Genomic DNA, 25,498 nt, shown 5'->3' on the forward strand with positions numbered 1-25,498 from the left:
AAAAATTATTTACAGGATGGTGATGGTGGTGGCGCACACCTTTAACCCCAACACTTGGGAGGCAGAGGAAGATGGATCTCTGAGTTTTGATAGACTACAGAGAGAGTTCCAGGACAGCCAGGGCTTGCTACACAGAGAAACCACGTATGGGGAAAAAATGATGATTTAATACTGTTAGAAGACAGTGTGTTAACTGAAGTAACTTAAAAGCACATCTACAAAAGGAAAGAAAACGTACCCATTTAATATAAAGTGTGTTTGTTGGGATCTTAAGACCTATGGCAAGCTGGCTGGGACCTCAAGTACTCATGCCTCAGTCTCTGAAGTGTGCGTCACCATAGGCAGGCCTCCCACACCCAGCTCTAGAGCGAGCATACTGTACAAGAATGCTTCCATTTAATTAAAATCGTTGTAAAAACAGTGTAGCTTCAGCTTGTTCTGCTGGAGCCCAGCCGTGGTTACTCAGCTGCCGTTGTGTATGGAGTTGGGTCACTAAGGTCACTGCTGCTTCTCTGAGCTGATCCTACACTTGAGGCTTTCTCTCCCATACCTACTACAATTTACTGGGTCTTCTTGACCAAAACAATAAAGCCATCGTGAGCATTCTACTATGCTTATAACTATTGAGAATAATTTTATCTCTACAGTGGGCTACTGGCTAGAATTAGACTTATGGAGGTAAGGGTTTATAGGTTCTTAGTGAACCACTTACTTTTATAAATTGCTGAATTACATCTTTAAATACTCAAATATTAATGTTAAGGATGGTACTGTACTCTAATTTGTATTTGATTTACTATGTAGAATAGTATCAAATTTCTTATTGGGGCATAATTAGCATACCTTTTATTTAAAGAAAAAACTACAAATTTTTTTTTTTCTCAAACTTTGTACCCTTAGTGCAGGCTGTGGACGAACAGGTGCTATTTGTGCCATAGATTACACGTGGAACTTACTGAAAGCAGGGGTAAGAATGTCTTTTATGTAGTATCATATTCAGTTTATTGTTATGTTAAATTTATAGTGTGGGTTTTTTGTTTGTTTGTTTGTTTTGGTTTTTTATATATACTATATTTCTGGAATTAGTCTTACCATATAGAGAGCAATGTGGGTAAGTGTAAATGCTACAGCTGCCTTGAAACAATGAACTGCACACCAGAGTGGAGTTTGCTTTCCACTGAGTGAATTCTTTCATGTGTAGTATTTAAGAGTGCTGACCCCAGGGCCAAAGTGCCTAGAATCAATTCTGGGCTTGTAGTTCACTACCCATGACATTTTAGTTGTGACAGTTGTTGTCAGCATTGTAGTTTCTACCTGTTATTTCCATTAAGTTGTGTTTGAAACTGTGGAAGACACAAGGATCAGTAAGAGTCCCTTCTCTGAATGTGTATGTTTCTTTTGCTAGTTCTATACTATGTTCATTTTCTCTGTGTTATAGGCAAACTTTATCTTTCATAGCTTGAAATTTGCTATGAATATGTCAGTCAGCATTTTGTTAAAAAAAAAGATAGATTCAATGCTTAGTTTTCCTTTTACATCATCTTTTTCCCCTACCATTGCTGTCCATCTGTCCAAGTCTCCTCTCCCTCCCCACCCCACCCCCCCACCCCCAAGGCAAGAGTAAGTTTTAAATAATTCTTAAATAATCTCTCTGGGATAAAATTTCATTTTTATATTCCCCTAAAACTAATCTTTTTCTAATATGAAATGTTTTTCAATGAAAAAACTTGACTAGACTAGGCTCTTCCCACTTGTTTATGTTTGGTTGGTTGGTTGGGGTTCTTTGGGGGGAAGGGGGATGGAACTCAGGGTCTCACTATGTGGCTCTGGCTTTCAGAGACAGACAGACAGACAGAGACAGAGAGACCAGGCTGACCTTGAACTCAGAGATCCTCCTGCTTCTGCCTCCCAAGTTTTTGGATTAAAGGAATGTGACACTGTGCCTGTATCTCATTTGTAACATAAAAGTAAGAAATTACAGGACTAAATTGATGACCTAGCAGTAAAGAGCACTTCCTGCTCTTGCCTGGGACCAGAGGTCAGTTCCAACACCCACACCATGACACATCCTGAAACTTAACTTTCAGGATAGCCAAGGCCTTCTGACCTCTGCAGGCAAGCATATTGTGTATATACATACTTATATATGTAGATAAAACACACATAAAAATATATATGTACTTGGGAGAGGATAGTTCTTAGACAGGGCTTCACTGTGTAGCTTTGACTGTTGTAAAATTCTATAGACCAGGCTGGCTTCGAACTCACAGATTCACCTGCCTCTGCCTCCCACGTGCTGGGATTAAAGGCATGCAGCACCACCTCACAGCATAAATGAATATTTTTAAACTCCAAAACTAAAACTGGAAAAGGAAGAGATAGAAAAGGGAGAGATATTTAAACACTGGCAAACAAAATTTAGGAAAAATTTTCAGAATATTTTAAGTATTTGTTTGAAACATCACTAAAGTTGTATATTATAGTCTCCACTTGATTGAATTTGTCTTAACATAACTATAACCTAGAGCTTAGCTGGAACTGGATATAAAAATGCTTTTTAGCCAGGCATTGTGGCGCACACCTTTAATCCCAGCATTCAGGAGGCAGAGGCAGGCAGATTTCTGAGTTCGAGGACAGCCTGGTCTACAGACTGAGTTCCAGGACAGCCAGGGCTATACAGAGAAACCCTGTCTCGAAAAACCAAACAATAAAAAATAAATAAATAAATAAATAAATAAATAAATGCTTTTAATGTCTCTCGAGACTACAGCTATACAGCTTAAAATCATTCTTTGCTCGTCAGTCTTCCTCATGGCTCCAGAATGTTTCTCTTAGACAACCACATCCTACTCACTTCTTCCTGGTTCAGACTGCCGTCTTTCCTAGAGTAGAAGTTGGGAGGTACAAATGTACCTCAGTGCTGTCGTCTCAGTGTGGACTGGACACGCTGTGCATGTGTCTTTACGGAGACGAAGCCTGCGGGTCTGCCTTAGCTCTTTCACTTGTGTCATGCATGGCCATGGCCAAGGACACAGAGGCCTAGAAAGTAAAGTCAAATTCTTTATTATATTTATAGGCTGATTTCAAGCAGCCTTATCTTAGGCTTTATCCATATTCAACTTCTTAGTTCTCTGAGTAATCAGTTTCCCATGATTTTGACAGAATAACCTTTTATTCACACTTGTGTGTTCACGTGCTTATCAGTATGGTGTGTGTATGTGTTCATCTGTGCACTGGTATATGCACCAGCAAGTGGTGGTCAGAGGTTGACTTCAGTTGACTTCCTGGCTCATTTACACCATAGTTTTTGAGTTAATGTCTCTTGGTAAACTAGTACTGGGGTTTCAGGCCCCACCGCCACACCCAGCATTTATGTCAGTTCTGTGGAACTGCAGCCAGGTCCTCATACTTATTTACATGAGCACTTCCCTGACTTGAGCCATCTTCCTCACCCCCTCAGAACTGTGTTATTTTCCCCCCACCTATCAGTTTGTCGTGGTCTCTGTGTTTCCTGCATGGGCTAGTCACATTCTGCTTCGTGATTCTGAGGACCGGATACGTGCGTCCGCAGCACTGTCTTTCTTTGTCTGATAGCTAGAGTGCAGTAAATACTTGCCATTATCCAGCCTGTGTCTAAGGTCTGTGTGAAAACTTGGAGAGTATTTTACTACTTTCTGATAATAATGTCTACGGTTTTATGTGTTATATTCTTTGTTTTAGAAAATTCCAGAGGAATTTAATGTATTTAATTTAATACAAGAAATGAGAACACAGAGGCACTCCGCAGTACAAACAAAGGTAGAGTTGGGTTTTTTTCTCTTTGTAAGTTATATTTTTGTACATGTTTCTCCTTGGATGCTCTTCACTGTCTCCTACTTTATCATTTCTCTTTATAATAGGAGCAGTATGAACTTGTTCATAGAGCTATTGCTCAACTGTTTGAAAAACAGCTACAACTGTATGAAATTCATGGAGCACAGAAGATCGCCGATGGTGTAAGTGTTCTTGGCTCACTAGCCTTGGCAGACTTGTGATCTTGTGCTGTAGGTGGGTGAGATGGTCTGAAAAAGGAGTTTTAGTTTGGGGTTTTTGGGGAGGTGGGGCTAGGGGGTTCGAGACAGGGTTTCTCTGTATAGCTTTGATTATCCTGGAACTCAACTCTGAAGGCAAGGCTGATCTTGAATTCAGAGATCCCCACCTCTGCCTCCCAAGTGCTGGGATTAGGCGTATGCAATGACTGCCTGGCTTACAGGAGTTAACTTTTATCTGACCTGGGTCCTACTAACTCACTTTACTTTTTATCAGTTACGGTCCAGAGTTAGTGATCAAACTGAATAAGTAAAATTTAAAAGGCTTTTACGTCAAAGTGTACATTCACTATTGTTTCAAGTACAAACTACCTTTAAAAACTTAACTGCGTTACTGCTCTTACCCTTAACTACGTAATTGTACGTTGAGTTTAACTGAAATTTATTTTGGCGTGGCAGTATAACATTTTGCAGGTTTTTGCATGTACTCCATTGCTTGTTTGTGTTGTGAGACAATCTTGCTATGTAGCCCAGGCTATTGGAAGTTCTCTTGCCTCAGCCTCCTTGAGTACTGGGATGTAATATATATACATGCTCTTTAAGAACAGTCATAGGGGCTGGAGAGATGGCTCAGTGGTTAAGAGCACTGACTGCTCTTCTGAAGGTCCTGAGTTCAAATCCCAGCAACCACATGGTGGCTTACAACCATCTGTAATGAGATCTGATGCCCTCTTCTGGTGTATCTGAAGACAGCTACAGTGTACTTACATATAATAGTAAATAAATCTTTTAAAAAAAATAGTCATAGGGCCACCAGAAAGTCCCTTTTTGTCGTGTTGTAACTCCTTGCTATATTAGCCTTAAATGATCTTACTGGAGCTTCGGATTTTTTTAATTTATTATTAAGGGGTGTGTATTTGTGTGTATACAACACGATGTGGGGTTAGGGATACATACCACAATGTGGTGATCATGTGTCAATCAAGGAAAATTACTTTTCCTGTAATTTTTTTTTTTTAAAGATTTATTTATTTATTATACGTAAGTACACTGTAGCTGTCTTCAGACACTCCAGAAGAGGGCGCCAGATCTCATTACGGATGGTTGTGAGCCACCATGTGGTTGCTGGGATTTGAACTCTGGACCTTTGGAAGAGCAGTCGGGTGCTCTTACCCACTGAGCCATCTCACCAGCCCCCTTTTCCTGTAATTTTAGTGAAACTTTTTTTTTCCCCTTGGCAGAATGAAATCACCACTGAAACTATGGTCAGTTCCATTGATAGCGAGAAGCAAGACTCTCCTCCCCCAAAGCCACCGCGGACTCGAAGGTACTCTGTGCTTTAGGGAATGGAATCTCCTCTAGAAGGATGCTTACTCTACTGACCTAACTAAAATGACAACATTGGATCTTTTCTTAGTTTCATAACTGGTTATTGTTTTAAGATGTAGGACACTTGCTAATTATTTATTATTGATAAGCTAAGGTTTTTGATTGATTTTATATATAATATCAATAGTACACTATACTAAAATACATATTTTGGTGTTAGAATACGAAATATCCCCTTAGCTGTCTTTAAAATGGGCTAGGAGGACTCTCTAGAACCAGGAAGTCAGAGAACAGTCCATGTTTCGAGACGCTGCCCAGATCCTGTCCTGACCAAATTCTGCTGGAGGCTCATTTGTTCTATGTATGGCAGGCACAAAGGGAAGAAGCGAGACTGGAAAGCAGTGTTGTAGAGGCTTAAAGGAGAAAGGATTTTATTTTGTTTGTCTAAAGTTTGGTTTGACAGTGCTAGTGTCTCCTGCTTGTGAGACAAGAATTCTCCTCTCCCCACCTCTGGCCCCAGGCCACAGGCCCAGCCCGAGGGAGCACAAGCATAGCGCATGAGTGAGTGTAGTGAGTGTGTGGGTGTGCTCCCAACAGCATCTGCCTGAGACAAAACTGCATCTTCACACCTGGGTGCAACACAGAGCATTTAAGACATTAAGATTACAATTAAGAGATTCTAGTAAGGAGTTATGGATAGTTCAGGCCAAACCATTTAAAACTGTCTAACTTGGGAAGCCCACAAACAGTACAGGATGTTTGGGAAAAATCACTTAGGAATGAAGAACAACAAGCACAAATTAAGATGATGCTGGATGTCAAATGAGCATTGAAGAAATTGAGGCAGTTTGGGGGATTACTGCAAGTTATAACCTGGGCTACGTGGTAGGTTTTTAATTATGGTTTAGATTTATTCATTTGACCTTATGTGTACTTTATCTGCATGTATGCATATGCAGATAAATCTCTGTGTGTGTACGTAAGAAGGTGGCATCATATCCCTTAGAACTGGAGTAATGGGTCATTGTAAGCAGTTGTGGGTACAGGGAATCAAACCCTGGTCCTCTGGAAAAGTAACTGTTTTTAAATGCTGAGCCATCTCACCAGCCTCAAGTTTAACTTTTTAAAAGACAACTATCAAATTCAAATAAGTTGTGTTAAAGAGATTTATTTATAAAGTAGTAGACAGTAGGAAATAGAATTTTAAATAGAGGTTTATTATTTTAGTTAGTTTTAAAAAAAATAAATAAGGGGCTGGAGAGATGGCTCAGCAGTTAAGAGCACTGACTGCTCTTCCAGATCCTGAGTTCAATTCCCAGCAACCACATGGTGGCTCACAACCCTCTGTAATGAGATCTGATCTCTGATCTGGTATTATCACTCTTCTGGTGAGTCTGAGGACAGGTACAGTGTACTTACATTATAATAATAAATAAATATTTTTTTAAAAAAAGCCGGGCGGTGGTGGCGGATTTCTGAGTTCGAGGCCAGCCTGGTCTACAAAGTGAGTTACAGGATAGCCAGGGCTATACAGAGAAACCCTGTCTCGAAAAAAACAATAAATAAATAAATAGATAGATAAATTTTCTTGGTTGATAAATTATGTATATAATGTAGCTTTTAAATAATATTTAAGGTATTTTTTTTTAATTTGCCAGTTTTTAAAACACCAGAGTATGTGTTTTTAAAACTGACAGTATGTTAAAGTGCATCTAGATTCATCAAAGCCAAAACTATCAAAGAGCAACTGGAGGAAAATGAACAGAGGACTAGCCCGTTTAAAGATTACAACCTTTCAGACCAAGCGTGCGACCTGGCTCCCAAATGGGAAAGTCAGAAAGACCAGAAACTCAAGGTCAGGCCTGTCAGGTGGTTCAGTGTAGTCACTCAGTGTCAAGGGAATCTGATGACCTGAGTTCAAAGCCAGGTGTCTGTCTGTCTTCTGCCTGCTAATGTGGTCCATACATAGCTGCACATCCACATCGAACTCACAGATAACTAACTGTGAGTAAAACTTAACTCATTGCCATCCTCAACTACAGCCTGGTCTTCACAAGACTGCATTTAATTAGATAAATATAACAGTTTATTTCCACTAGTTACAAAATCAAATACCAGCCAGGTGTGGTGACACACGCCTTTAATCCCAGCACTCGGGAGGCAGAGGCAGGCGGATTTCTGAGTTCGAGGCCAGCCTGGTCTACAGACTGAGTTCCAGGACAGCCAGGGCTATACAGTGAAAAACTGTCTCGAAAAACCAAAAAAAAGAAAAAAGAAAAAGAAAAAAAAAGGATAAAAAACAAATACCAGGGCTGGACAGGGAGATAGCTTAGTGATTAAAGAGCTTGCCACACAAGCATGAAGAACTGAGTTTGGATCCCCAGCACCTACATCAAAAGTTTGGCGTGGTGGCGTGTGCACTAACCCCATGATTAGAAGGAAGGAGAGATAGAAACAGGCAGATCCCAGGAGTTCAGTTTCCAGCCAGTCTAACCAAAAAGGCAGCTCCGGGTTCAGTGAGAGCCGGTCCCAAAGAAAGAGTAGAGCGTGATAGAAGATCCTGAGGTTGACTTTAGGTTCTCGCATACACATACACACACACACACACACACACACACACACCCTTACATACATAACAACTCATGGATGTGAATAAACTGATAAGTGGGTACAGTTAAAAATGTATATTTTTGGCTTTTGGCTTTTTTTTGTATATTTATTTTTTACTCCTGCTATTAGGGAGGCAGAGGCGGGTGGGTCTCTAAATTTGAGGCCAGCTAGGGCTACACAGACAAACTTTGTAAAACTCAAAGACTAACAGGAAAGCAATATGTTACAGAATAAAAAAGCCAGGGTGTTGTAAGTGTAAATAATACCGATGGTTACAGATTGAGCCAAAAAACTGTAAGGGTATCAGAAAGGTAAAATAGGAGATAATTCCAAAGTAGGTGCCTCTGCTTCATAGACTAGAGGTAGAGACTACTGCTTTTCATTAATGTCTTAGGACTTTAACAATACCTCTATGTTACCTTGATAAATACGGAATTTCCTTAGCTTAGGAATTAGAACATTGTAACTATATTGTAATCAGTCAACTTACTTTTAAATGTTAAGCATTGTTAAAGCCCTACCTGTCCTCCTCAGTTGCCTTGTAGAAGGGGATGCCAAGGAAGAAATACTACAGCCACCAGAACCTCACCCGGTGCCACCCATCCTGACGCCGTCACCACCTTCAGCCTTCCCAACCGTTACCACTGTGTGGCAGGACAGTGACAGGTACCACCCAAAGCCAGTGCTGCACATGGCTTCACCAGAGCAACACCCAGCCGACCTCAACAGAAGCTATGATAAATCAGCGGACCTAATGGGGAAAAGTGAATCAGCTATTGAGCACATAGATAAGAAGTTAGAGCGCAATTTAAGTTTTGAGATTAAGAAAGTCCCTCTCCAAGAAGGCCCCAAAAGTTTTGATGGGAACACACTCTTGAATAGGGGACATGCGATTAAACTTAAATCTGCTGCATCTTCTGTAGTTGACAAAACCTCTAAACCACAGGAGTTAAGTTCAGGTGACCTAAAGGTTGATGATGTATCTCAGAATTCTTGCGCGGACTGTAGTGCGGCACATTCAGACAGAGCTCCTGAGTCTTCAGAGGAGTCCCCGAGGAACTCACACACACCTCCACGGCCAGACTGCTTGCCTCTTGATAAGAAAGGACATGTAACGTGGTCCCTTCATGGACCTGAAAATGCCACACCTGTACCTGACTCACCCGACGGCAAATCCCCAGATAATCTTTCCCAGACTCTGAAAACCGCGAGTTCCACACCCAACTCCACCGCAGAAGAGGAAGCCCACGATCTTAGGGAGCACCGCAACAGCTCCCCTCTGTTGAAAGCTCCTCTCAGCTTTACCAACCCTCTTCACTCTGACGACTCGGACTCAGACGGAGGGAGCTCTGATGGTGCTGTGACCAGGAACAAAACTAGCATTTCGACAGCAAGTGCCACAGTGTCTCCTGCCAGTAGTGCTGAGAGCGCTTGCACTAGGAGAGTATTGCCGATGTCCATTGCCAGACAGGAAGTAGCAGGCACGCCGCAGTCGGGTGCTGAGAAAGGTAATACAGTGTCTGACACTTAGCTCCTTATTATCTGCTCGTCTCTCTTCTAAGCATTTAGCTCCGTCAGTTCACTATCACTCCACACCACACTTGAACCTGCAGCAAAACTTAGTTGTTTTTTACATAACTTTTTGTTTATTTGTGTTTTGGTTTTTGGAGATAGGGTTTCTCTGTGTATCCCTAGATGTCCTGGAACTCACTCTTTTAGACCAGGCTGGCCTCCAAATCCCAGAGATCCACCAGCCTCTGTCTCCTCAGTGCTGGGATTATAAACACATGCACCACTACACCTGGCCAGATACCATTTTTCTTTTTAAAAATTCTAATTCAGAGTCTTTTCCTCTCTCCAACTAGTGTAGATGCCTGTAATGAGCAGGATTGCTTTATAGAAGTATACAACCAGTGTAGATGCCTGTAATGAGCAGGATTGCTTTATAGAAGTATACAACCAGTGTAGATGCCTGTAATGAGCAGGATTGCTTTATAGAAGTATACAACCAGTGTAGATGCCTGTAATGAGCAGGATTGCTTTATAGAAGTGTAGATGCCTGTAATGAGCAGGATCACTTTATAGAAGTATACAACTAGTGTAGATGCCTGTAATGAGCAGGATTGCTTTATAGAAGTATACAACCTTATTCAACATCTCTGCATTTACATTACTGTGTTTTTATTCTACTCTTACACTACATTCCAATCACAGGTTCCCTCTCTCCTGTCTTCCCTCCCCCACCCCCACCCCCACCCCCCTAGCAAAAGAGCAGGCCTCTCAGGGTTATCAACCTACAAGCTACAATAAGACCAGGCACATACCATCACATTAAGGCTGGACAAGGAGGAAAGGGGTACCACCAAAAAACAACAACAACAACAACAACAAAAATTCAGGTCCAGTCCCCTGTCCTTATATTTTAGTTATAAGTTTATATTTATTGTTACCATAATTTGATCTTTGTGTCAATGGAATTAGTGATACAAATACTATAGAACCCTTGCTTAGCCATTTAATTTCACCTGTGCTTGTTGTAAATACTTAATAGTCCTATTTTCCGGTCAATGACTACAAAGTAACTTTTTAAAGAGCTCTTTTCATAAATGCTTACAAATAAAGTTACTTTGAGCTGGCAAGTTAAGCCATAACTACTCAGCTAACTAGAGGCAGTTTTATTCATTCAAAACTGAGCAGGGTGTCTATATACCCTGTCACCAGGTTTGCTCCTTAATGATTCTTCCCTAAGCAGAGGCCAAGTCCAGAGGACACGTGTACTCACTCACACTAAGATTTTGAGAGTGGGTTTCCTATGTATTTCAGACTGGCCTGGAACTCGGGATCCTCCTGGCTCCTTTGCACTGGGATTCTAGTTTGATGCACCATGCCTGCTATAGAGCATTTGGTTCTTGAAATCTTTGTGGCGCCTTTCCTCTTGCTTTGTTTTAGAGACAAGGGCCTGCAGCTTCATCTTTCTGGCTCAATCCCCTATACTCTGAGATACCCAGGAATGTACTACCATTGACTGTCACAGTAGAGTTATTTTTCAGGGATAGAGTGATGGCTCAATTATCAATAGCACTGGGCCTCTTCTAGAGGCCTCTGGTTCACTTCCCAGCACCCATGTGGCAGCTCACAGCTGTCTATATAACTCTAGTTCCAGCGGATCTATCACTCTCACACAGATATGCATGCAGGCAAAACACCAGTGTGCATAAAATAAAGAAGTAAAAGAACAAGTAGACGTATTTTTATTGTTCCTAACTACTTACCTTGTAGATTATATCATGTACTGTTTGTTTTATAATTATTATTTAATTTGTTACTTGCTTTGTAAAACAAAATTGTTGGTGAATTAATCCTAATATTTTTATTGATAGCAAAAATAATATTTTATATAAGTTATTTATTGCCTGAAATTTCATTATTTTCTCAGGCCTGAAATCTGATTCAGATTTGACCTGAGTAGGCCCCACACACTGTGTAATGTTGAGAAGCCTTTGTAAAACATGGCAGTCTCTAGTTGAACAAGTCTTGGGTTGGGGAGGGGCTACTGGGAATTGACTTGAGTCTCTTACATGCTCTAGCCTTGAGCTCTAACTCCAGTCATGATTATGTAAGGTCTACAGAAAGCCTGAAGTATGTGAAAGGCCATTTATAGATACAAGGAGAAGCATGCAGTTGAGAAGCAAGGACCAGTTAGAAAACAGACAAGTGACTGTCAAGAAAGAACCTGGTAAATACTTAGCAGTGTGCAGAACTTAGTCCCAGTGTTGTGTGTCCTTCCTTGAAATAACGGTTTCTTACTGTGGCACTTTCTTAGTGCCACTCTAGGTAAATCTATCAAGTATTATATTGGAACTGTGGACTGAAGGCTATACTTTGTGTGATGTCACCAGCTCTATAAACATGAGGGACACGGGCAATCCGCCAGCCTCAATGCTTGTTGAAAATGTACTTAATATTCAGTTTTTAGTACTATCAAATATGGTAAAAGGATAATGTCCTGCCAGGCCACTCATTTTCAAAGAAAATAAGGATAAAGCCTGGACAGAATAGTATAGGTTCATCAGTATAGTTCCCATATCTATCCTGCCTAGACTGGGTATACACACATAGCTCTAGTATGGTCTCAGGTTTTGGTTTGGTTTGTTTGTTTTTTCTCTTTCTCTCCCTAGAGCAGGAATTCAGAGATCCAATACACTGGTTTATCCTGAGTTGTGAGGCTAACCTTAATTAATGCATTACCTCCTATCTTTTCTAGGGGCTAGGTAGGTTTCTACTGCTGTAAAAGCCTTTAAAATGACTTCAGTTTATATCCTTGACACAGTCAGATGATACTGTTCACAGTACTTGGCAGTAAATATATGGTTATTAAGATATTAGTAGCTGTATTTATCTAATAGATAACGTGACTTAAAGTGTTACTGTAGTTGCTTGAGATGTGACCAAGTACATAATTTTTCCATGAGTGAACAGATGGATGGCGCACTGTGGTTCCATGTTTTGCCCCGCTGCTAGGGTGTGGAAATGCCACAGGACAGACTAAACCCTGAGACAGTAGACTGCACTTAGCCTATGCCCACTGTCAGTAGCACTGATACACCACTCAGGGTGGGAAAATGCAGCCTACGATGTAGGGAGCTAAAACTGGGGTCCCCTGATTCCTTGGTGTCCAATCACCACTGGAAACCACAGAGGAGTCAGAGACGGTGGGTCAGGGGTCCATGAGCCTGCAATGAGCTGGGGCCAGGTTCTCAGACTCCTGGACATCCAGATGCCAGTGGAAGTCTCAGAAGAGCCAAGAATGGAGGTGGCCCATAGGTTGTGGCTCTTTAGGTGAAGGCCTTCTCCATGCTCCCCGTGGCAGTTCTTGATGGAAGAGACAGTCCTTGGTTCCAAACTGTTTATTGATTGGTCATCATAGAAAATGTGTGCATAACAAGTCCTTGAGGTGGGCCAGAGATTAAATACCTTTTGCAGGAAGGAATGTCCAGAGGGGAAGCTTATTGGCTAAACCCTCAGGACTCATCTAGATACCCCATTAGCATGGAACTCTGTTCTGACCACCGGTCACGTTTCCTACGTGGAAAGTGTGGCACATGTTCCAGGCCAGAAATCTGGTAGGGAGCGGGAGCCGCCTACCGTCTCAGGTAGGTGCCTGGGTGCTGGGGACTGCACCTGCTCAGCCTTTTCGAGTTCCCTGCACAGTCCACCCAACCACAGCACATGGTGTGCTGTCCACAACTCATGAAAGTCATGCTGTCAGTCATTTAGGGAACACTGGCTTTAACCAGGTGAGCAGATTGCTGCTTTGCACACAGAGCATCAGGAACAGCAAGCCTCCGTGCAATCAGAGTAACGTCTTCCGGCTCCTACAGACTTGTAGCAGGCACTTGCTTTGTACGTAGTATGGAGTCTGTTCCTTCTTTGCTCCGTGAGATTTGCTCCTTGAGATTCTTTACTCTTCTCGATCATGAATTGAGTGGTAACGATGTTTTCAGTGTTGGATGATTGGGTTTTTTTGTTTTTTGTTTTGTTTTTCAAGACAGGGTTTCTCTGTGTAGCCCTGGCTGTCCTGGAACTCACTTTGTAGACCAGGCTGGCCTCGAACTCAGAAATCCACCTGCCTCTGCCTCCCAAGTGCTGGGATTAAAGGCGTGGTTTGTTTTTTTTAAGACATCAAGGAAGTTGGTTCTCCGTTTAGGTGGTATTTTACTAATTTTAACTGTCTGAATTTTGTGTGTTTAATTCAGATGCTGATGTTAGTGAGGAGTCGCCTCCTCCCTTACCTGAACGAACTCCCGAGTCTTTTGTATTAGCAGGTGAGCACAATGAGTATTTCTTCCACATTGCTGGGCTTATTTAATCTGCCAACTATTATACTGAGTAATTAAAGTCAAAATGTAAGTTGTAATTGATGCTGACAGTTTTTTATTACTCACTTGAAGCTCTTTAAGTAGTATTTTTCCGTACCTAAAGTCGCTAAGTGACTATATTTGTGGTAGTCATTGGAAACTACTAGAATGAAGAAGGCAAATGCAGTTTCCAATGTATTCCCAGCGAGGGCAGTTGCTGTGTCATTCACTAATCCAGACAACTTCCTGCCGCTCACTTTCTGGTGAGTGGAAGCTAACATTCAGCTTGAGCTGTGAAGGGGCATGGTTATGAAGATGGTTTGTAAAAGTTAGAGGATTCTTTTTTCTAATGACTTTAATATAAAGACAGAAGTTTCAATATTGAGATTTCTTTTCTTGTTCCCAGATATGCCTGTAAGATCTGAGTGGCATGAACTTCCAAGTCAGGACTGGTCTGAACAAAGCGAATCTGAAGTGAGTCGTGTGGGGACTGGAGTAGCTCTACGTTAGCTCCACCTTAGAGCCTGTTATCCTCGGTTACCAGCCTCCTCCATTCCTGCACTTGGCCATTTTTCATTAGTGTTTTACAGGTGTTTGTTTGTTTGTTTGTTTGTTACTTTTTGAGACAGGGTCCCCCATAGTCAGACTGTCCTCAAACTCACCTTGTGCCCAGGCCTGCCCTTGAACCATTGGCCCTCCTGCCTTTACAGTCTCAATTCAAGGACTATATATATTACACATATGCACTACTACATCAGGCTGTATACTCAGATTAAAAGTTGATGTAAAATGTAAGATACGGGCTGGTGAGATGGCTCAGTGGGTAAGAGCACCCGACTGCTCTTCCGAAGGTCTGGAGTTCAAATCCCAGCAACCACATGGTGGCTCACAACCATCCGTAAAGAGATCTGACTCCCTCTTCTGGAGTGTCTGAAGACAGCTACAGTGTACTTACATATAATAAATAAATAAATAAATCTTTAAAAAAAAATGTAAGATACACTATATTTTCATAAGGCCATCTCTTCCAACTGTTATTCGGTTAGACAGCTTTTGAAAAATGCATAAACTAGACCATGTTTTAAATCATTTTGGAGGTATGAATAGGACTTAGTATTGATGGAGTAAACCACTATAACTAGATTTTGTGCCCCTATCACAACCACCCTAGGTTTATTTTATATTCAAGGAAAAGTACATAGTGGTAACTTGGACTCAGGAACACCACAATTGGATAAAATATAGTAGATTACAGCTCTGTGTTCCTCCATGCATTAGCTAGGTGGGGGTGTTGGTTTTGTTTTTATGTAGAAGTTTCCCTTTACAGTATATACATCAGGATACTAAGCTGCAGAGATGGGTTAGTGGCTAAGAGCAATCCCTCTTCAAGCATGAGGGAGGGCCTAGGTGTGCCCCAGCCCCCAGGGCTGCACAGCAGTAGAGACAGGATAAGCACTGATCCAGATTCAGTGAGAGACTCAAAGGAATAAGGCAGAGAGTGGTAGAATAGGATGCCGGATGTCATCCTCTCAGCTCTACACACACGCACACACACACACACACACACACACTCACACACACTCTCAGCTCTATACACACGCACACACACGCACGTTAAGTAAAGCATAACAAAATTGCAAGCATAATGATACACCAATGCTTTCTTTTTCTTTGATATTGAAAATCAAGACACAAATCAAGCATGGCGTGCATTCCTATAATCCTAGCACTTGGGGAGATGGGAGAAAGAATGGCAGGAATTTGAGTCCACCCTTGGCTACATATTGAGTTTGAAGCTAGCCTGGGCTATATGGGATTCTGTTTCAAAAAATAAAGGACTTTTTTTTATACACCTTAATTTCTTGGGGTATATCCCTATAATAGATTATGTGTTCTATTTATTGCACATATGATGAACTTTCTGTAATAAATATAAAATGTCTTTACAGGGCTTGACAACCTCTGGAAATGAAAAACATGGTAAGTTATTTTTCCTTTTTACCAGAAACTTTGCAGATTAATTTATTTAAAATAGCACATACCTTGCTTCATGCTCTTTGGTTATTCCTATATATGAAGGTCTCTAGGATAACTGCTTGAGAAAACACAGTTCTGTGACATAATTCTTCTAAGCTGACTCACTCATAGATACTATTGATCTGAGTTGGAAAGTCATGGGAACATTTATTATCAGAAGTTATGAATTTAGCCGGGCGTGGTGGCGCACGCCTTTAATCCCAGCACTCGGGAGGCAGAGGCAGAGGCAGGCAGATTTCTGAATTCGAGGCCAGCCTGGTCTACAAAGTGAGTTCCAGGACAGCCAGGGCTACACAGAGAAAACCTGTCTCGAAAAGCAAAAAAAAAAAAAAAAAAGTTATGAATTTATGTGTTGCTTCTTGGATAGTTGTTGCATTTCTTATTTATTAAAATATCTAGACGTTATGGGTATAGCTCTGATTGAGCACATAGTTAACAGGCCTAAAGTCTAGGTTTACTCTCTAGCACAAAAATTAACAACAATTACTTAGCAGTTCATTTCTGTGTAAGTGAATGCTGCAGACTGACCAACAAGAAGGAAATGTGCCCATAACTGTTGAAGGTGTTTATGTTTAATCAATAGTTAATAGTATCAAGCTAGAAGTTCTGTGTTCGATGGAGGATATCTCAGTGAGTGTCTAGCATTTGAAAGTCCTGAGTTCCCAGCCCTTCAGACATCAGGCATTCCTGCAGGCCCAGAACTCACTCGAAGGGAGCAGAAGGATTGGAAGGTCAAAGCCATACAGACCTGTCTCAGACTGGAGTGGGGGAAGGAGTGCTTGAAGGATTCACCATCCTCAAGTGGAACAAGTTACTAATGACACTGCTGTTACTGTGATAGTTGCTGTGCGTTCCCACTCTTACTCTTCTGAAACATGTATAGTAGGGCTCTTGGTGTCCCTGCTCCTTCCCTGTGCTCCAGGTAGCGCCATCTCCTGTACCTCTGCCTTTCTAAACCTTGACTTCTAAAGCTGAGTCCTGTTCCTGGCTGACCTTCACTTGACTAAGATTGACATTTTAGATCTGCGTCCTCTTTTGTCTTAGAAGGTGGCCCTGAGGACCTTGCCACCTCTCGTTATCTCTCCTGTTCCCATCATATCTGCCTGTAATCTTATTATGAAGTTCACCACACTACTAAGATGACTTGTGCGTGTCTCTTACTAGGCCAGCAACTGGAAGGCTGTAATCCCCAGGTCCTGTCCTGCTCTTGGCAGGACTTTGTGTACCTTTGAGCTGAACTTGTTTGTTCGTTTTAGAAAATTGTTTTAGGGCTGGTGAGATGGCTCCCTGGGTAAAGGCACTCTCTGCCAAGGCTGACAGCCTATGTTTAATCTCTAGGATCCATATGGTAGGAGTTACCCACTCCTGAAAGTTGTCCTCTGGCCTCCACACGCGTGCTGTGGCACCTGCATTACCATAAGTAATAAATGTATGTGGTTTAAAAGGAAACCAAGTAGGGAGGGCCTGATGATGATGCCTGAAATTCTAGCACTTAGGAAGCAGGCAAGGGGGTTAGAAGTTAAAAGCCAACCTAGGCTACATAGCAAGACTCTGTTTTAGCAAAATGGAAAGAAAACAAAGAAAAATGGAATTGGGGTTGGGGGTTAGGCAAAGAATGACACAACAGACCTTAAGGGCAGGGAACACCTTTAGACTTATCTGTGTTTCCAGAAAGGTTTTTCCCTGAAGTTGAAGGAGAATGACAGAAACTACAAAGGATGCTGGGTGCGCTGCGTATCTGTAATCTGAACACTCGCTCTGAAGGCAGAGGCAGATGAATCTGAGGCCAGCCTGGTTTACTTAGCATGTTCCCTCTCAATGGAAGAAGGAGGAAGAGAGAAAAGAGGGAAGGAAAAGTTGTAGAAGAATTAGTCTTATTTTTTTTAATGTAATCTTTTCATTGCTCTTTAAATTAGTAAAATAATAACAATTTAAACAAGAAGACATCAAAAAAATTAGTTTGGCCAGGGGAGTAGGAAATTGAAATTGCCCAGCAATTAGAAACCTGTTTAACCACTCTAACCACTTTAAGAAAATATAGCATGCCATGTTTAGGGCTGATGAAATGAGGTAAGTACACAAGCACATTCCCATTACCGACCTGTAGACTGCCCGACTGAAGCTGGGCTGTAGTTCATGCTGCTGATTTTAGCCCACAGGAGAGATGGAACTTTAGACCAGCCTCAGCCATGCAGTGAGGCTGTCTCGAAACACCACCACACACACACACACACACACACACACACACACCCTCGTCACCCCGCTCCTTGTATTTATCATGGAATCTCTAGAAAAGACAGCCATAAGGTGAAACTTGCTCTTTCTTTTATTCTATAAGTGGTGTGAGTGTGATGCTGCCTTAACGATGGTGACTAATGAGGACTTTTATCTTAGATGCAGGGGGCATCCACACAGAGGCTTCTGCAGACTCTCCACCTGCTTTCAGTGACAAGAAAGATCAAATAACAAAAAGTCCAGCAGAAGTCACAGATATTGGTAATTTACTTCATAATTCTAAAAGCCAGGCATAATGGCTCTCTTTCAATGCTTCTATCTGTCCTTTCCCATCTCTTTGGATTAAATTTGGATAGAAATATATTTTGTTAGATATTAGAATGGCTATACAAGCTTGCTTCTTAGGTCCATTTGTTTGGAATATCTTCTTCTAACTCTTTACTCTGAGGTAATGTCTATGCTTGATATTAGGGTATGTTTCTTGTATGCAGCATACATACATTCTGTTAGACTGTGTCTTTTTTTTTTTTTTCATTTTTCGAGACATGGTTTCTCTGTATAGCCCTGGCTGTCCTGGAACTCACTCTGTAGACCAGGCTGGCCTCAAACTCAGAAATCCACCTGCCTCTGCCTCCCAAGTGCTGGGATTAAAGGCGTGCGCCACCACCACCCGGCTTAGTCTGTGTCTTTTTATTAAGGAATTAAGACCATTGATACTGAGAGATGCTGATGACCAATGATTGTTAATTCCTATTATTTTGGTGGTGGTGGGTGTGGGTGTTCCTTTTGGATTTGCTCGTCTGAGTTTATTTCCTGTGTTTTCATGGGTGTAGTTAAGTTCCTTGGGTTCAGTATTCCTTCTGAAACCTTCTGTGGGGCTGGATTTGTAGATAGCTATTTAAATTTGATCATGAAATGTCTCATTTACTCCTTCTATGGTGATTGAAAGTTTTGCTGGGTCAAGTAGTCTAGACTGTCATCTCTTAGAGCCTGTGAGACATCTGTTCAAGCCCTTCTGACTTTGAGAGTCTCCATTGAGAAGTCAGATGTGATTCTGATAGGTCTGCCTTTGTATGTTGTGTGGTCTTTTTCCCTTCAGCATTTTCCCCTAAGACAGGGTTTCTCTGTGAAGCGTGGCTGTCCTGGAATTTACTCTGTAGATTAGGCTGGCCTGGGACTCAAGAGATCTGCCTTGGGTGCTGGGATTAAAGGTGTGGCTGGGATCAACTACCTGACTTCCCTTGCAGCTTTTAATAATCTTTCTTTGTTCTGTATGTTTAATGTTTTGTTTATTAGTAGTGAGGGGACCTTCTGGTCCAATCTATTTGGTGTTCTGTGTGCTTATACAATTATAGGCATATTCTTCTTTAGTTAGGAAAACTTTATAAATTTGTTGAATTTCTTTTTTATCAATTTGTGTTTTCTTTATTGCTTCTATTTTCATTTTTAGGTCTTGAATTGTTTTATTAGTTTTCTTCATCTGTTTGTTTGTTCCTCCCACCCTTGGCTTTCTTTCTGTCCAATTTTTGTTTGTTTTTCTGGTTTTCTTCGATGGATTTATTAATTTCTTCTTTAGGGACCTCTATCATCTTCATATAGTTGTTATTAAGGTCTTTGTATATGTGTCTGTGTGTGTGAGTGGAAAGGAGGCTACAGCTGGTTTCTGTTGCAGTGGTAGGGGTGACCCTGATAATTGGGTTTGGGGGAACAGCTACGGATGTATTCTTTAAAAATTACTTTTTAAAAGTCCTTTTGAATGTTAATTTGTTATTTTGGTTTCTTTGGCAATAGGTTTTGGTAATCGCTGTGGAAAACCTAAAGGACCAAGAGATCCACCTTCAGAATGGACATGATTCAGGGAGTTAAAAGACACTTTAAATTATACTGGAAAATTCAAGTGCCACTGAAAGCCAGGTTTATAGTATTCCATCTTTAAATGTGGGACTGATAGCAGTGTAGATTGTTAGCTTAATGTTTTGCTGGGACCATCTACCTGCCTTATACTACACTTAGGAAAAAGTATTATATTGTTTATTTTGTAACTTCAAGTATTATTGCCTTAATGTCTCTTAACCCTGTTACAAGCTGCTTGTAGACCTGTTAATATAGTAATACTTTTATGATAAATTGAGTTAAAGGACTACTCTTTTGCTGTTTTATCATGTATGCATTATTTTGTATATGTACAGGGCAAGTAGGTATATAATTTGATAAAGTCCTAAAATATTATTAACAGAAGATGTAAGAATTTCTGCATGGTCTAAGTCTTTGTGTATCTTACTTGTAAATTATTTGCCCTGAAGTTTTAGAAAACAGTTTCTGAATTTTAAACTTGCTGGATTCATGCAGCCAGCATTGCAGGTTATCAGAGATCAAAGATTGTAATAATAATACATTTTGTAAATTGTAAGCAAAAAGTTATTTTTATACTATATACTGTCTAATTGTTCATCCTAATGGTTCTTGTTTTCATCTAGTCATGGAGATTCAGTAAGTGCCTTGGAACAATATTGAATTCTCTTAGCTCGTGTGTGTTACTTTAAAATTTGAATTCAACTGGGGTTAGAAGACTATCAGAATATATGTATGTTTCAGGATATTTGACCTGCCATTAAAAAAACAAACAGTTTTACACTGCTACATATTGTATTGGTTTTTTAACTCTGAAAAAAAGATTTGTACTAATTAAGTATATGTGTACACCTGTGGTGTTCTGTGCATGTGAGTGCTGGGTCCTCCGGGAGCTGAATTACAGGAGATTGTGTGTGAGCTGTCCAGCGTGGCTGCTGCGAACTGGCTTTGGTCCTCTAGAAGGGTGATGCGAACTTTAACCACCTCTCCAGCCCTCATTCTTATCTTTTAAGTCATGACTGTGGGTGGGGTTTAATCCCTTACTGTGGACCTATAGGCGGGTACCTGGAGGACTGTGGTAGGAAGGCCATTTGTTCACTTAAACCTGTAGGGTGAAGTTTGTGCAGCATAACAAGATTTAGTCTCTGAACGGGTAAAAATGAGACTAGAAAGAACCGTCTGAGGAAATCGTGTCTGTGCCGTTCTCAACACCTGTCAGTGTTTCTCTTCCAAGATCCCAGAACAGCACGCAAGTGAGGCTGGGGTGGGTCCTGTGTTCCCTCCCATCCACACTCAGGGATTGGGGTGGACGTTATGTTTTCCCTGTGCTTACAGGGACACACGCCTTTAATCCCAGCACTCAGAAGGCAGAGGCAGGAGGATTTCTGAGTTCGAGGCCAGCCTGGTCTACAAAGTGAATTCCAAGACAGCCAGGGCTACAGAGAAACCCTGTCTCGAAAAACCAAAATAAAATAAAATAAAAAGCATGGCGAAACCCTGAGACTGAAGGGAGCTGGAGTAACTTAATGAGGTTGTTATTATCACTTACCGTTTCTGTGTTAGGGTTTTTTGTTTTTTGTTTTTTTTTTTTTTTTTTTTTGGTTTTTCGAGACAGGGTTTCTCTGTGTAGCCCTGGCTGTCCTGGAACTCACTCTGTAGACCAGGCTGGCCTCGAACTCAGAAATCCACCTGCCTCTGCCTCCCAAGTGCTGGGATTAAAGGCGTGCGCCACCACGCCCGGCTTTTTTTTTTTTTTTTTTTGAGTTTTGGGCTAGGATCTCTTGTATTCTAGACTGGGTTCAGCTTTGTTATGTAGCCAAATTGGGCCTTGATTTGCTACTGATCCTCTTGTCTCAGCCTCCCAAGTGCTGGGATTATGAGATGTGCTCTTGGGTTTATGTTAGCATTTTAAAAACAAATGATTTTCATGTTGATTCCTTAGAATATGAAAAGTTTTTCATGTATTTTCATCATTAGAAAACGGTAGTCTAACCAACCAAGGAGTGTACCTGGAGGGATCCATGGCTCCAGAGGATGGCCTTGTCTGACAGCAATGGGAAGGGAGGCCTTTGGTCCCAGGGAGGTTTGATGACCCAGCATAGGGGGATGCTGGGGCTGTGGGGTGGGAGAGTGTGGGTGGGTAGGGGAGCACCCTCATAGAGGTAAAGGGGAGGGGGGAGGGCAGATGGGGGTTGGCGAAGGGGTAACCAGGAAGTGGGATATCATTTGAGATGTAAACAAATGGAATGATAAGTTAAAAAAAGAAAAGAAAAGAAAATGGTGGTCTAGTAGATACTTGACAATTACAAGACACAAATATCTTAGGCTGTCTTTTGTATGAATAAGACTAATTTTTTTTTTCATTGTGACAAATTCTGTGTTTTATAGATGTGCCAATGTGATTTGGCTTTTGGAAAAAGTGTTGAATCCTTTTGTTTGTGTCTTTTGCAACACATACATACATATATATTATATATAAATTATAGAGTGGAAATTTCAGAGTGTAGAATGTATGTCTGAGTGACTGTTCTGTTGCTGTGAAGAGACACCATGACAAGGCAGCTCTTTTTTTTTTTTAACATTTATTTATTTATTTATTTATTATATGTAAGTACACTGTAGCTGTCTTCAGACACTCCAGAAGAGGGCATCAGATTTCGTTACAGATGGTTGTGAGCCAGCATGTGGTTGCTGGGATTTGAACTCAGGACCTTTGGAAGAGCAGTGGACACTCTTAACCTGAGCCATCTCTCCAGCCCAAGGCAGCTCTTATAAAAGAAAGCATGTAACTGTCAGCTTGCCTAAGTAAGTGCTGTTGGCAGTTCATTGCACAGTGAAGTTGAAGAGTCAAGTCTACAAGATCAAATCCAACCTACTTTCCAGATCAACTCTGCTTGCCTCTTTTACCTTTGCTGTCTGTACTTGGAACACCAACTGCAGTGTGCTCACACACACACACACACACACACACACACACACACGCACGTGAGCGTGCGCGCATAGGTCATCCCTTCTTGATGTATTAAAAGCCCTGTCTTTGGCTTTCCTTTGGTGAGTGCTCCAAATTCCTGTCTAGTGTCGTTTCCTCTATTAAAGACTATTAAATCCTGTTTCTGGCCAAATCAACCTTCCCTTCGTTTCTTTCTGTGTTATATCCTGTTTATCACTTTGCTTTCAGTTACCGGCTACTAACCTGGCCTCTGAGACAAACGACCAAAACATTTAATGGAGGGAGGCAGTGGAGACTGAGGCTCACCAGGTAACTAAATATGTAAAGAACTAAGTTTCAGTCTTTGAGTGCTGCCTTTACTGAGGTAGAAATGAATAGATAGGATAGATTAATTGTATCCAAGGTAATCCCATATTAAAGGAGCATCTCTACCCCTAAGTAAGTCTTGCTTTCCCTCCTGCCCTCTTTAAGATCTTGCATACCCCAGGCTATTCTCTAACTCGCTTTCTGGTCAAGCCTGGTTTTGAACTTCTGACCCTCCTTTGTCTCCCAATGCAGGGATTCCAGGCAGGCACATCAACAGGCGTATGCAGTGCTTCAAATAGAACCCAGGGCTTCAAGTGTGCCAAGCATGCACTCTGCCTACTGAGCTACCTCCTCTCACCAAGCCTTCTATTTTTAAACTTGACGTGTGATTTAAAGTCCTGGCAAAGGACATTCCTTGCTCAGTGTTTAAGAGCACTGTCAGTTCTTCCAGAGGACCCAGGTTCAGTTCCTAGCACCTGAAACATGGCTAATAACTAACTCCAGTTCAAGGAAATCTGACACCCTTCACATGTCCTCTGTGGGTACTGCCATGTGCACAGACATACACACAGGCAAATACTCGTGCACATACAAATAAACAATTCATTCTTGGGGGAGAGCTTATATATGTTGTCTGTTGCTGTCCAGGAATCACCACACTCCAGTCTCATTTAAGCAAGCATAGTTTACTGAATGCACAGCCCAAGACTGATTGATACTGATGCAGCTAAAGACTCGGGAGCTAAGACTACAACCCTAAATGTTTTCCAGGGCAAAAACCACAATCAGCTCATGTACAGGTGCAGAAAGCACAACCCAGTGGTCAGCTTTGACTCAGGCTATTTTGGCTGCCTTGACAAAACAGTTCTAGCTGGGCGTGGTGGCGCACGCCTTTAATCCCAGCACTCGGGAGGCAGAGGCAGGCGGATTTCTGAGTTCGAGGCCAGCCTGGTCTACAAAGTGAGTTCCAGGACAGCCAAGGCTACACAGAGAAGCCCTGTCTTGGAAAACCAAAATAAAATAAAATAAAAAAATTAAATTAGCTCACTGTGTTGGTTTTAATAACCACTTTTCAAAGACTTATTTATTTTACTTTATGAGTGTTTTACCTGCACGTACGTCTGTGCAGCGTGTGAGTGCATGCCTGGCACCTACACAGGCAAGTACACATAGGATCTCCTGAAATTGGTGTTACGGATGGTTTTGAACTACCACGTGGGTGCTGGGAACCTAACCTGAGTCCTCTGCAGGAAAGCAAGTGCTCTTAACCAATGAACATCTCTCTAGTCCCTGTCTCCATTTTTAATTTAGTATGTGCTTTTCTGAAATTAGGGTTTCATTATGATATTTTCATCAGCATAGACATACACAAGCCAATTCAATCATTAATGTCCATTCCCCTCCTGTCTTCCTGTCCTTTGTCTTGCTGTCCTTCCTCAAATAATAACCCTTTCCTTTCATGTCTTTTTAAAAATCTATATGCTACATATAGAGAAAATGTGAGTGGTTTCCCAGATGTTTTCTCTAACTGTATCCATTTTCCCACACATGATTAAGTTTCTTCCTCTATCCCCGTTTTGTGTGTTATTGCTGACAACCTAGGCTGGACCATAAGTTGGTTCTCGTGAATGATGCTGTGGTAAATCCCAGTGTGCAGACAGTTGCACACTGCTTCTTGCAGGTGTATACCAACGTAGCCAACAGGATCTTGCAGGAGTTCTATTCTCATGAAATTCTATACTGGCTTCTATAATGAATAAATTATATAATTTACATGCCCACTAACAGCCTGTAATGGTCTGTCTTAGGGTTTCTATTGCTGTGAAGAGATGCCAAGATCATAGAAACTCTTTTTTTTTTAAAGATTTATTTATTTTTTTATATGAGTACACCATAGCCGTCATCAGACACACCAGAAGAGGGCATCAGATCCCATTATAGATGCTTGTGAGCCACCTTGTAGTTGCTAGGGATTGAGCTCAAGACCTCTGGAAGAGCAGTCGGTGCTCTTAACCGCTGCTCCGTATCTCCAGCCCACAGAAACTCTTGGAAAGGACATTTAATTGGGGCTGGCTTACAGTTCAGAGGTTCAATTTATTATCGTGCCAAGAAACAAGGCAGCGCCGGGCGTGGTTGGTGCACGCCTTTAATCCCAGCACTCGGGAGGCAGAGGCAGGCGGATTTCTGAGTTCGAGGCCAGCCTGGTCTACAAAGTGAGTGCCAGGACAGCCAGGGCTATACAGAGAAACCCTGTCTCGAAAAAAAAAAAAAAAGAAACAAGGCAGCATGCAGGC

General features: G+C 41.5%; 1 protein-coding gene across 5 annotated transcripts in view; it reads left to right on the forward strand.

Annotated features, from left to right (window-relative positions):
* The window catches only part of Ptpn12 (protein tyrosine phosphatase non-receptor type 12), a 72,257-nt gene extending 51,522 nt beyond the window's left edge, over positions 1-20,735 (forward strand). For all 5 annotated transcript variants that reach the window (XM_021163661.3, XM_029477245.2, XM_029477243.2 and 2 more), the window contains 10 exons: positions 901-967; positions 3,721-3,798; positions 3,900-3,995; positions 5,270-5,355; positions 8,502-9,475; positions 13,724-13,792; positions 14,232-14,299; positions 15,775-15,805; positions 18,257-18,358; positions 19,889-20,735. In XM_021163661.3, the coding sequence (XP_021019320.1) occupies positions 901-967; positions 3,721-3,798; positions 3,900-3,995; positions 5,270-5,355; positions 8,502-9,475; positions 13,724-13,792; positions 14,232-14,299; positions 15,775-15,805; positions 18,257-18,358; positions 19,889-19,950 (1,633 nt within the window). In that variant the 3' untranslated portion in view covers positions 19,951-20,735. The remainder of the gene's footprint in view (positions 1-900; positions 968-3,720; positions 3,799-3,899; positions 3,996-5,269; positions 5,356-8,501; positions 9,476-13,723; positions 13,793-14,231; positions 14,300-15,774; positions 15,806-18,256; positions 18,359-19,888) is intronic.
* The last annotated feature ends 4,763 nt before the right edge of the window (positions 20,736-25,498 follow it).

The sequence above is a fragment of the Mus caroli genome, unplaced genomic scaffold, assembly GCF_978045245.1.
Source record: "Mus caroli unplaced genomic scaffold, Mus_caroli_1 scaffold_4, whole genome shotgun sequence".
In the NCBI taxonomy this organism is placed as follows: domain Eukaryota; kingdom Metazoa; phylum Chordata; class Mammalia; order Rodentia; family Muridae; genus Mus; species Mus caroli.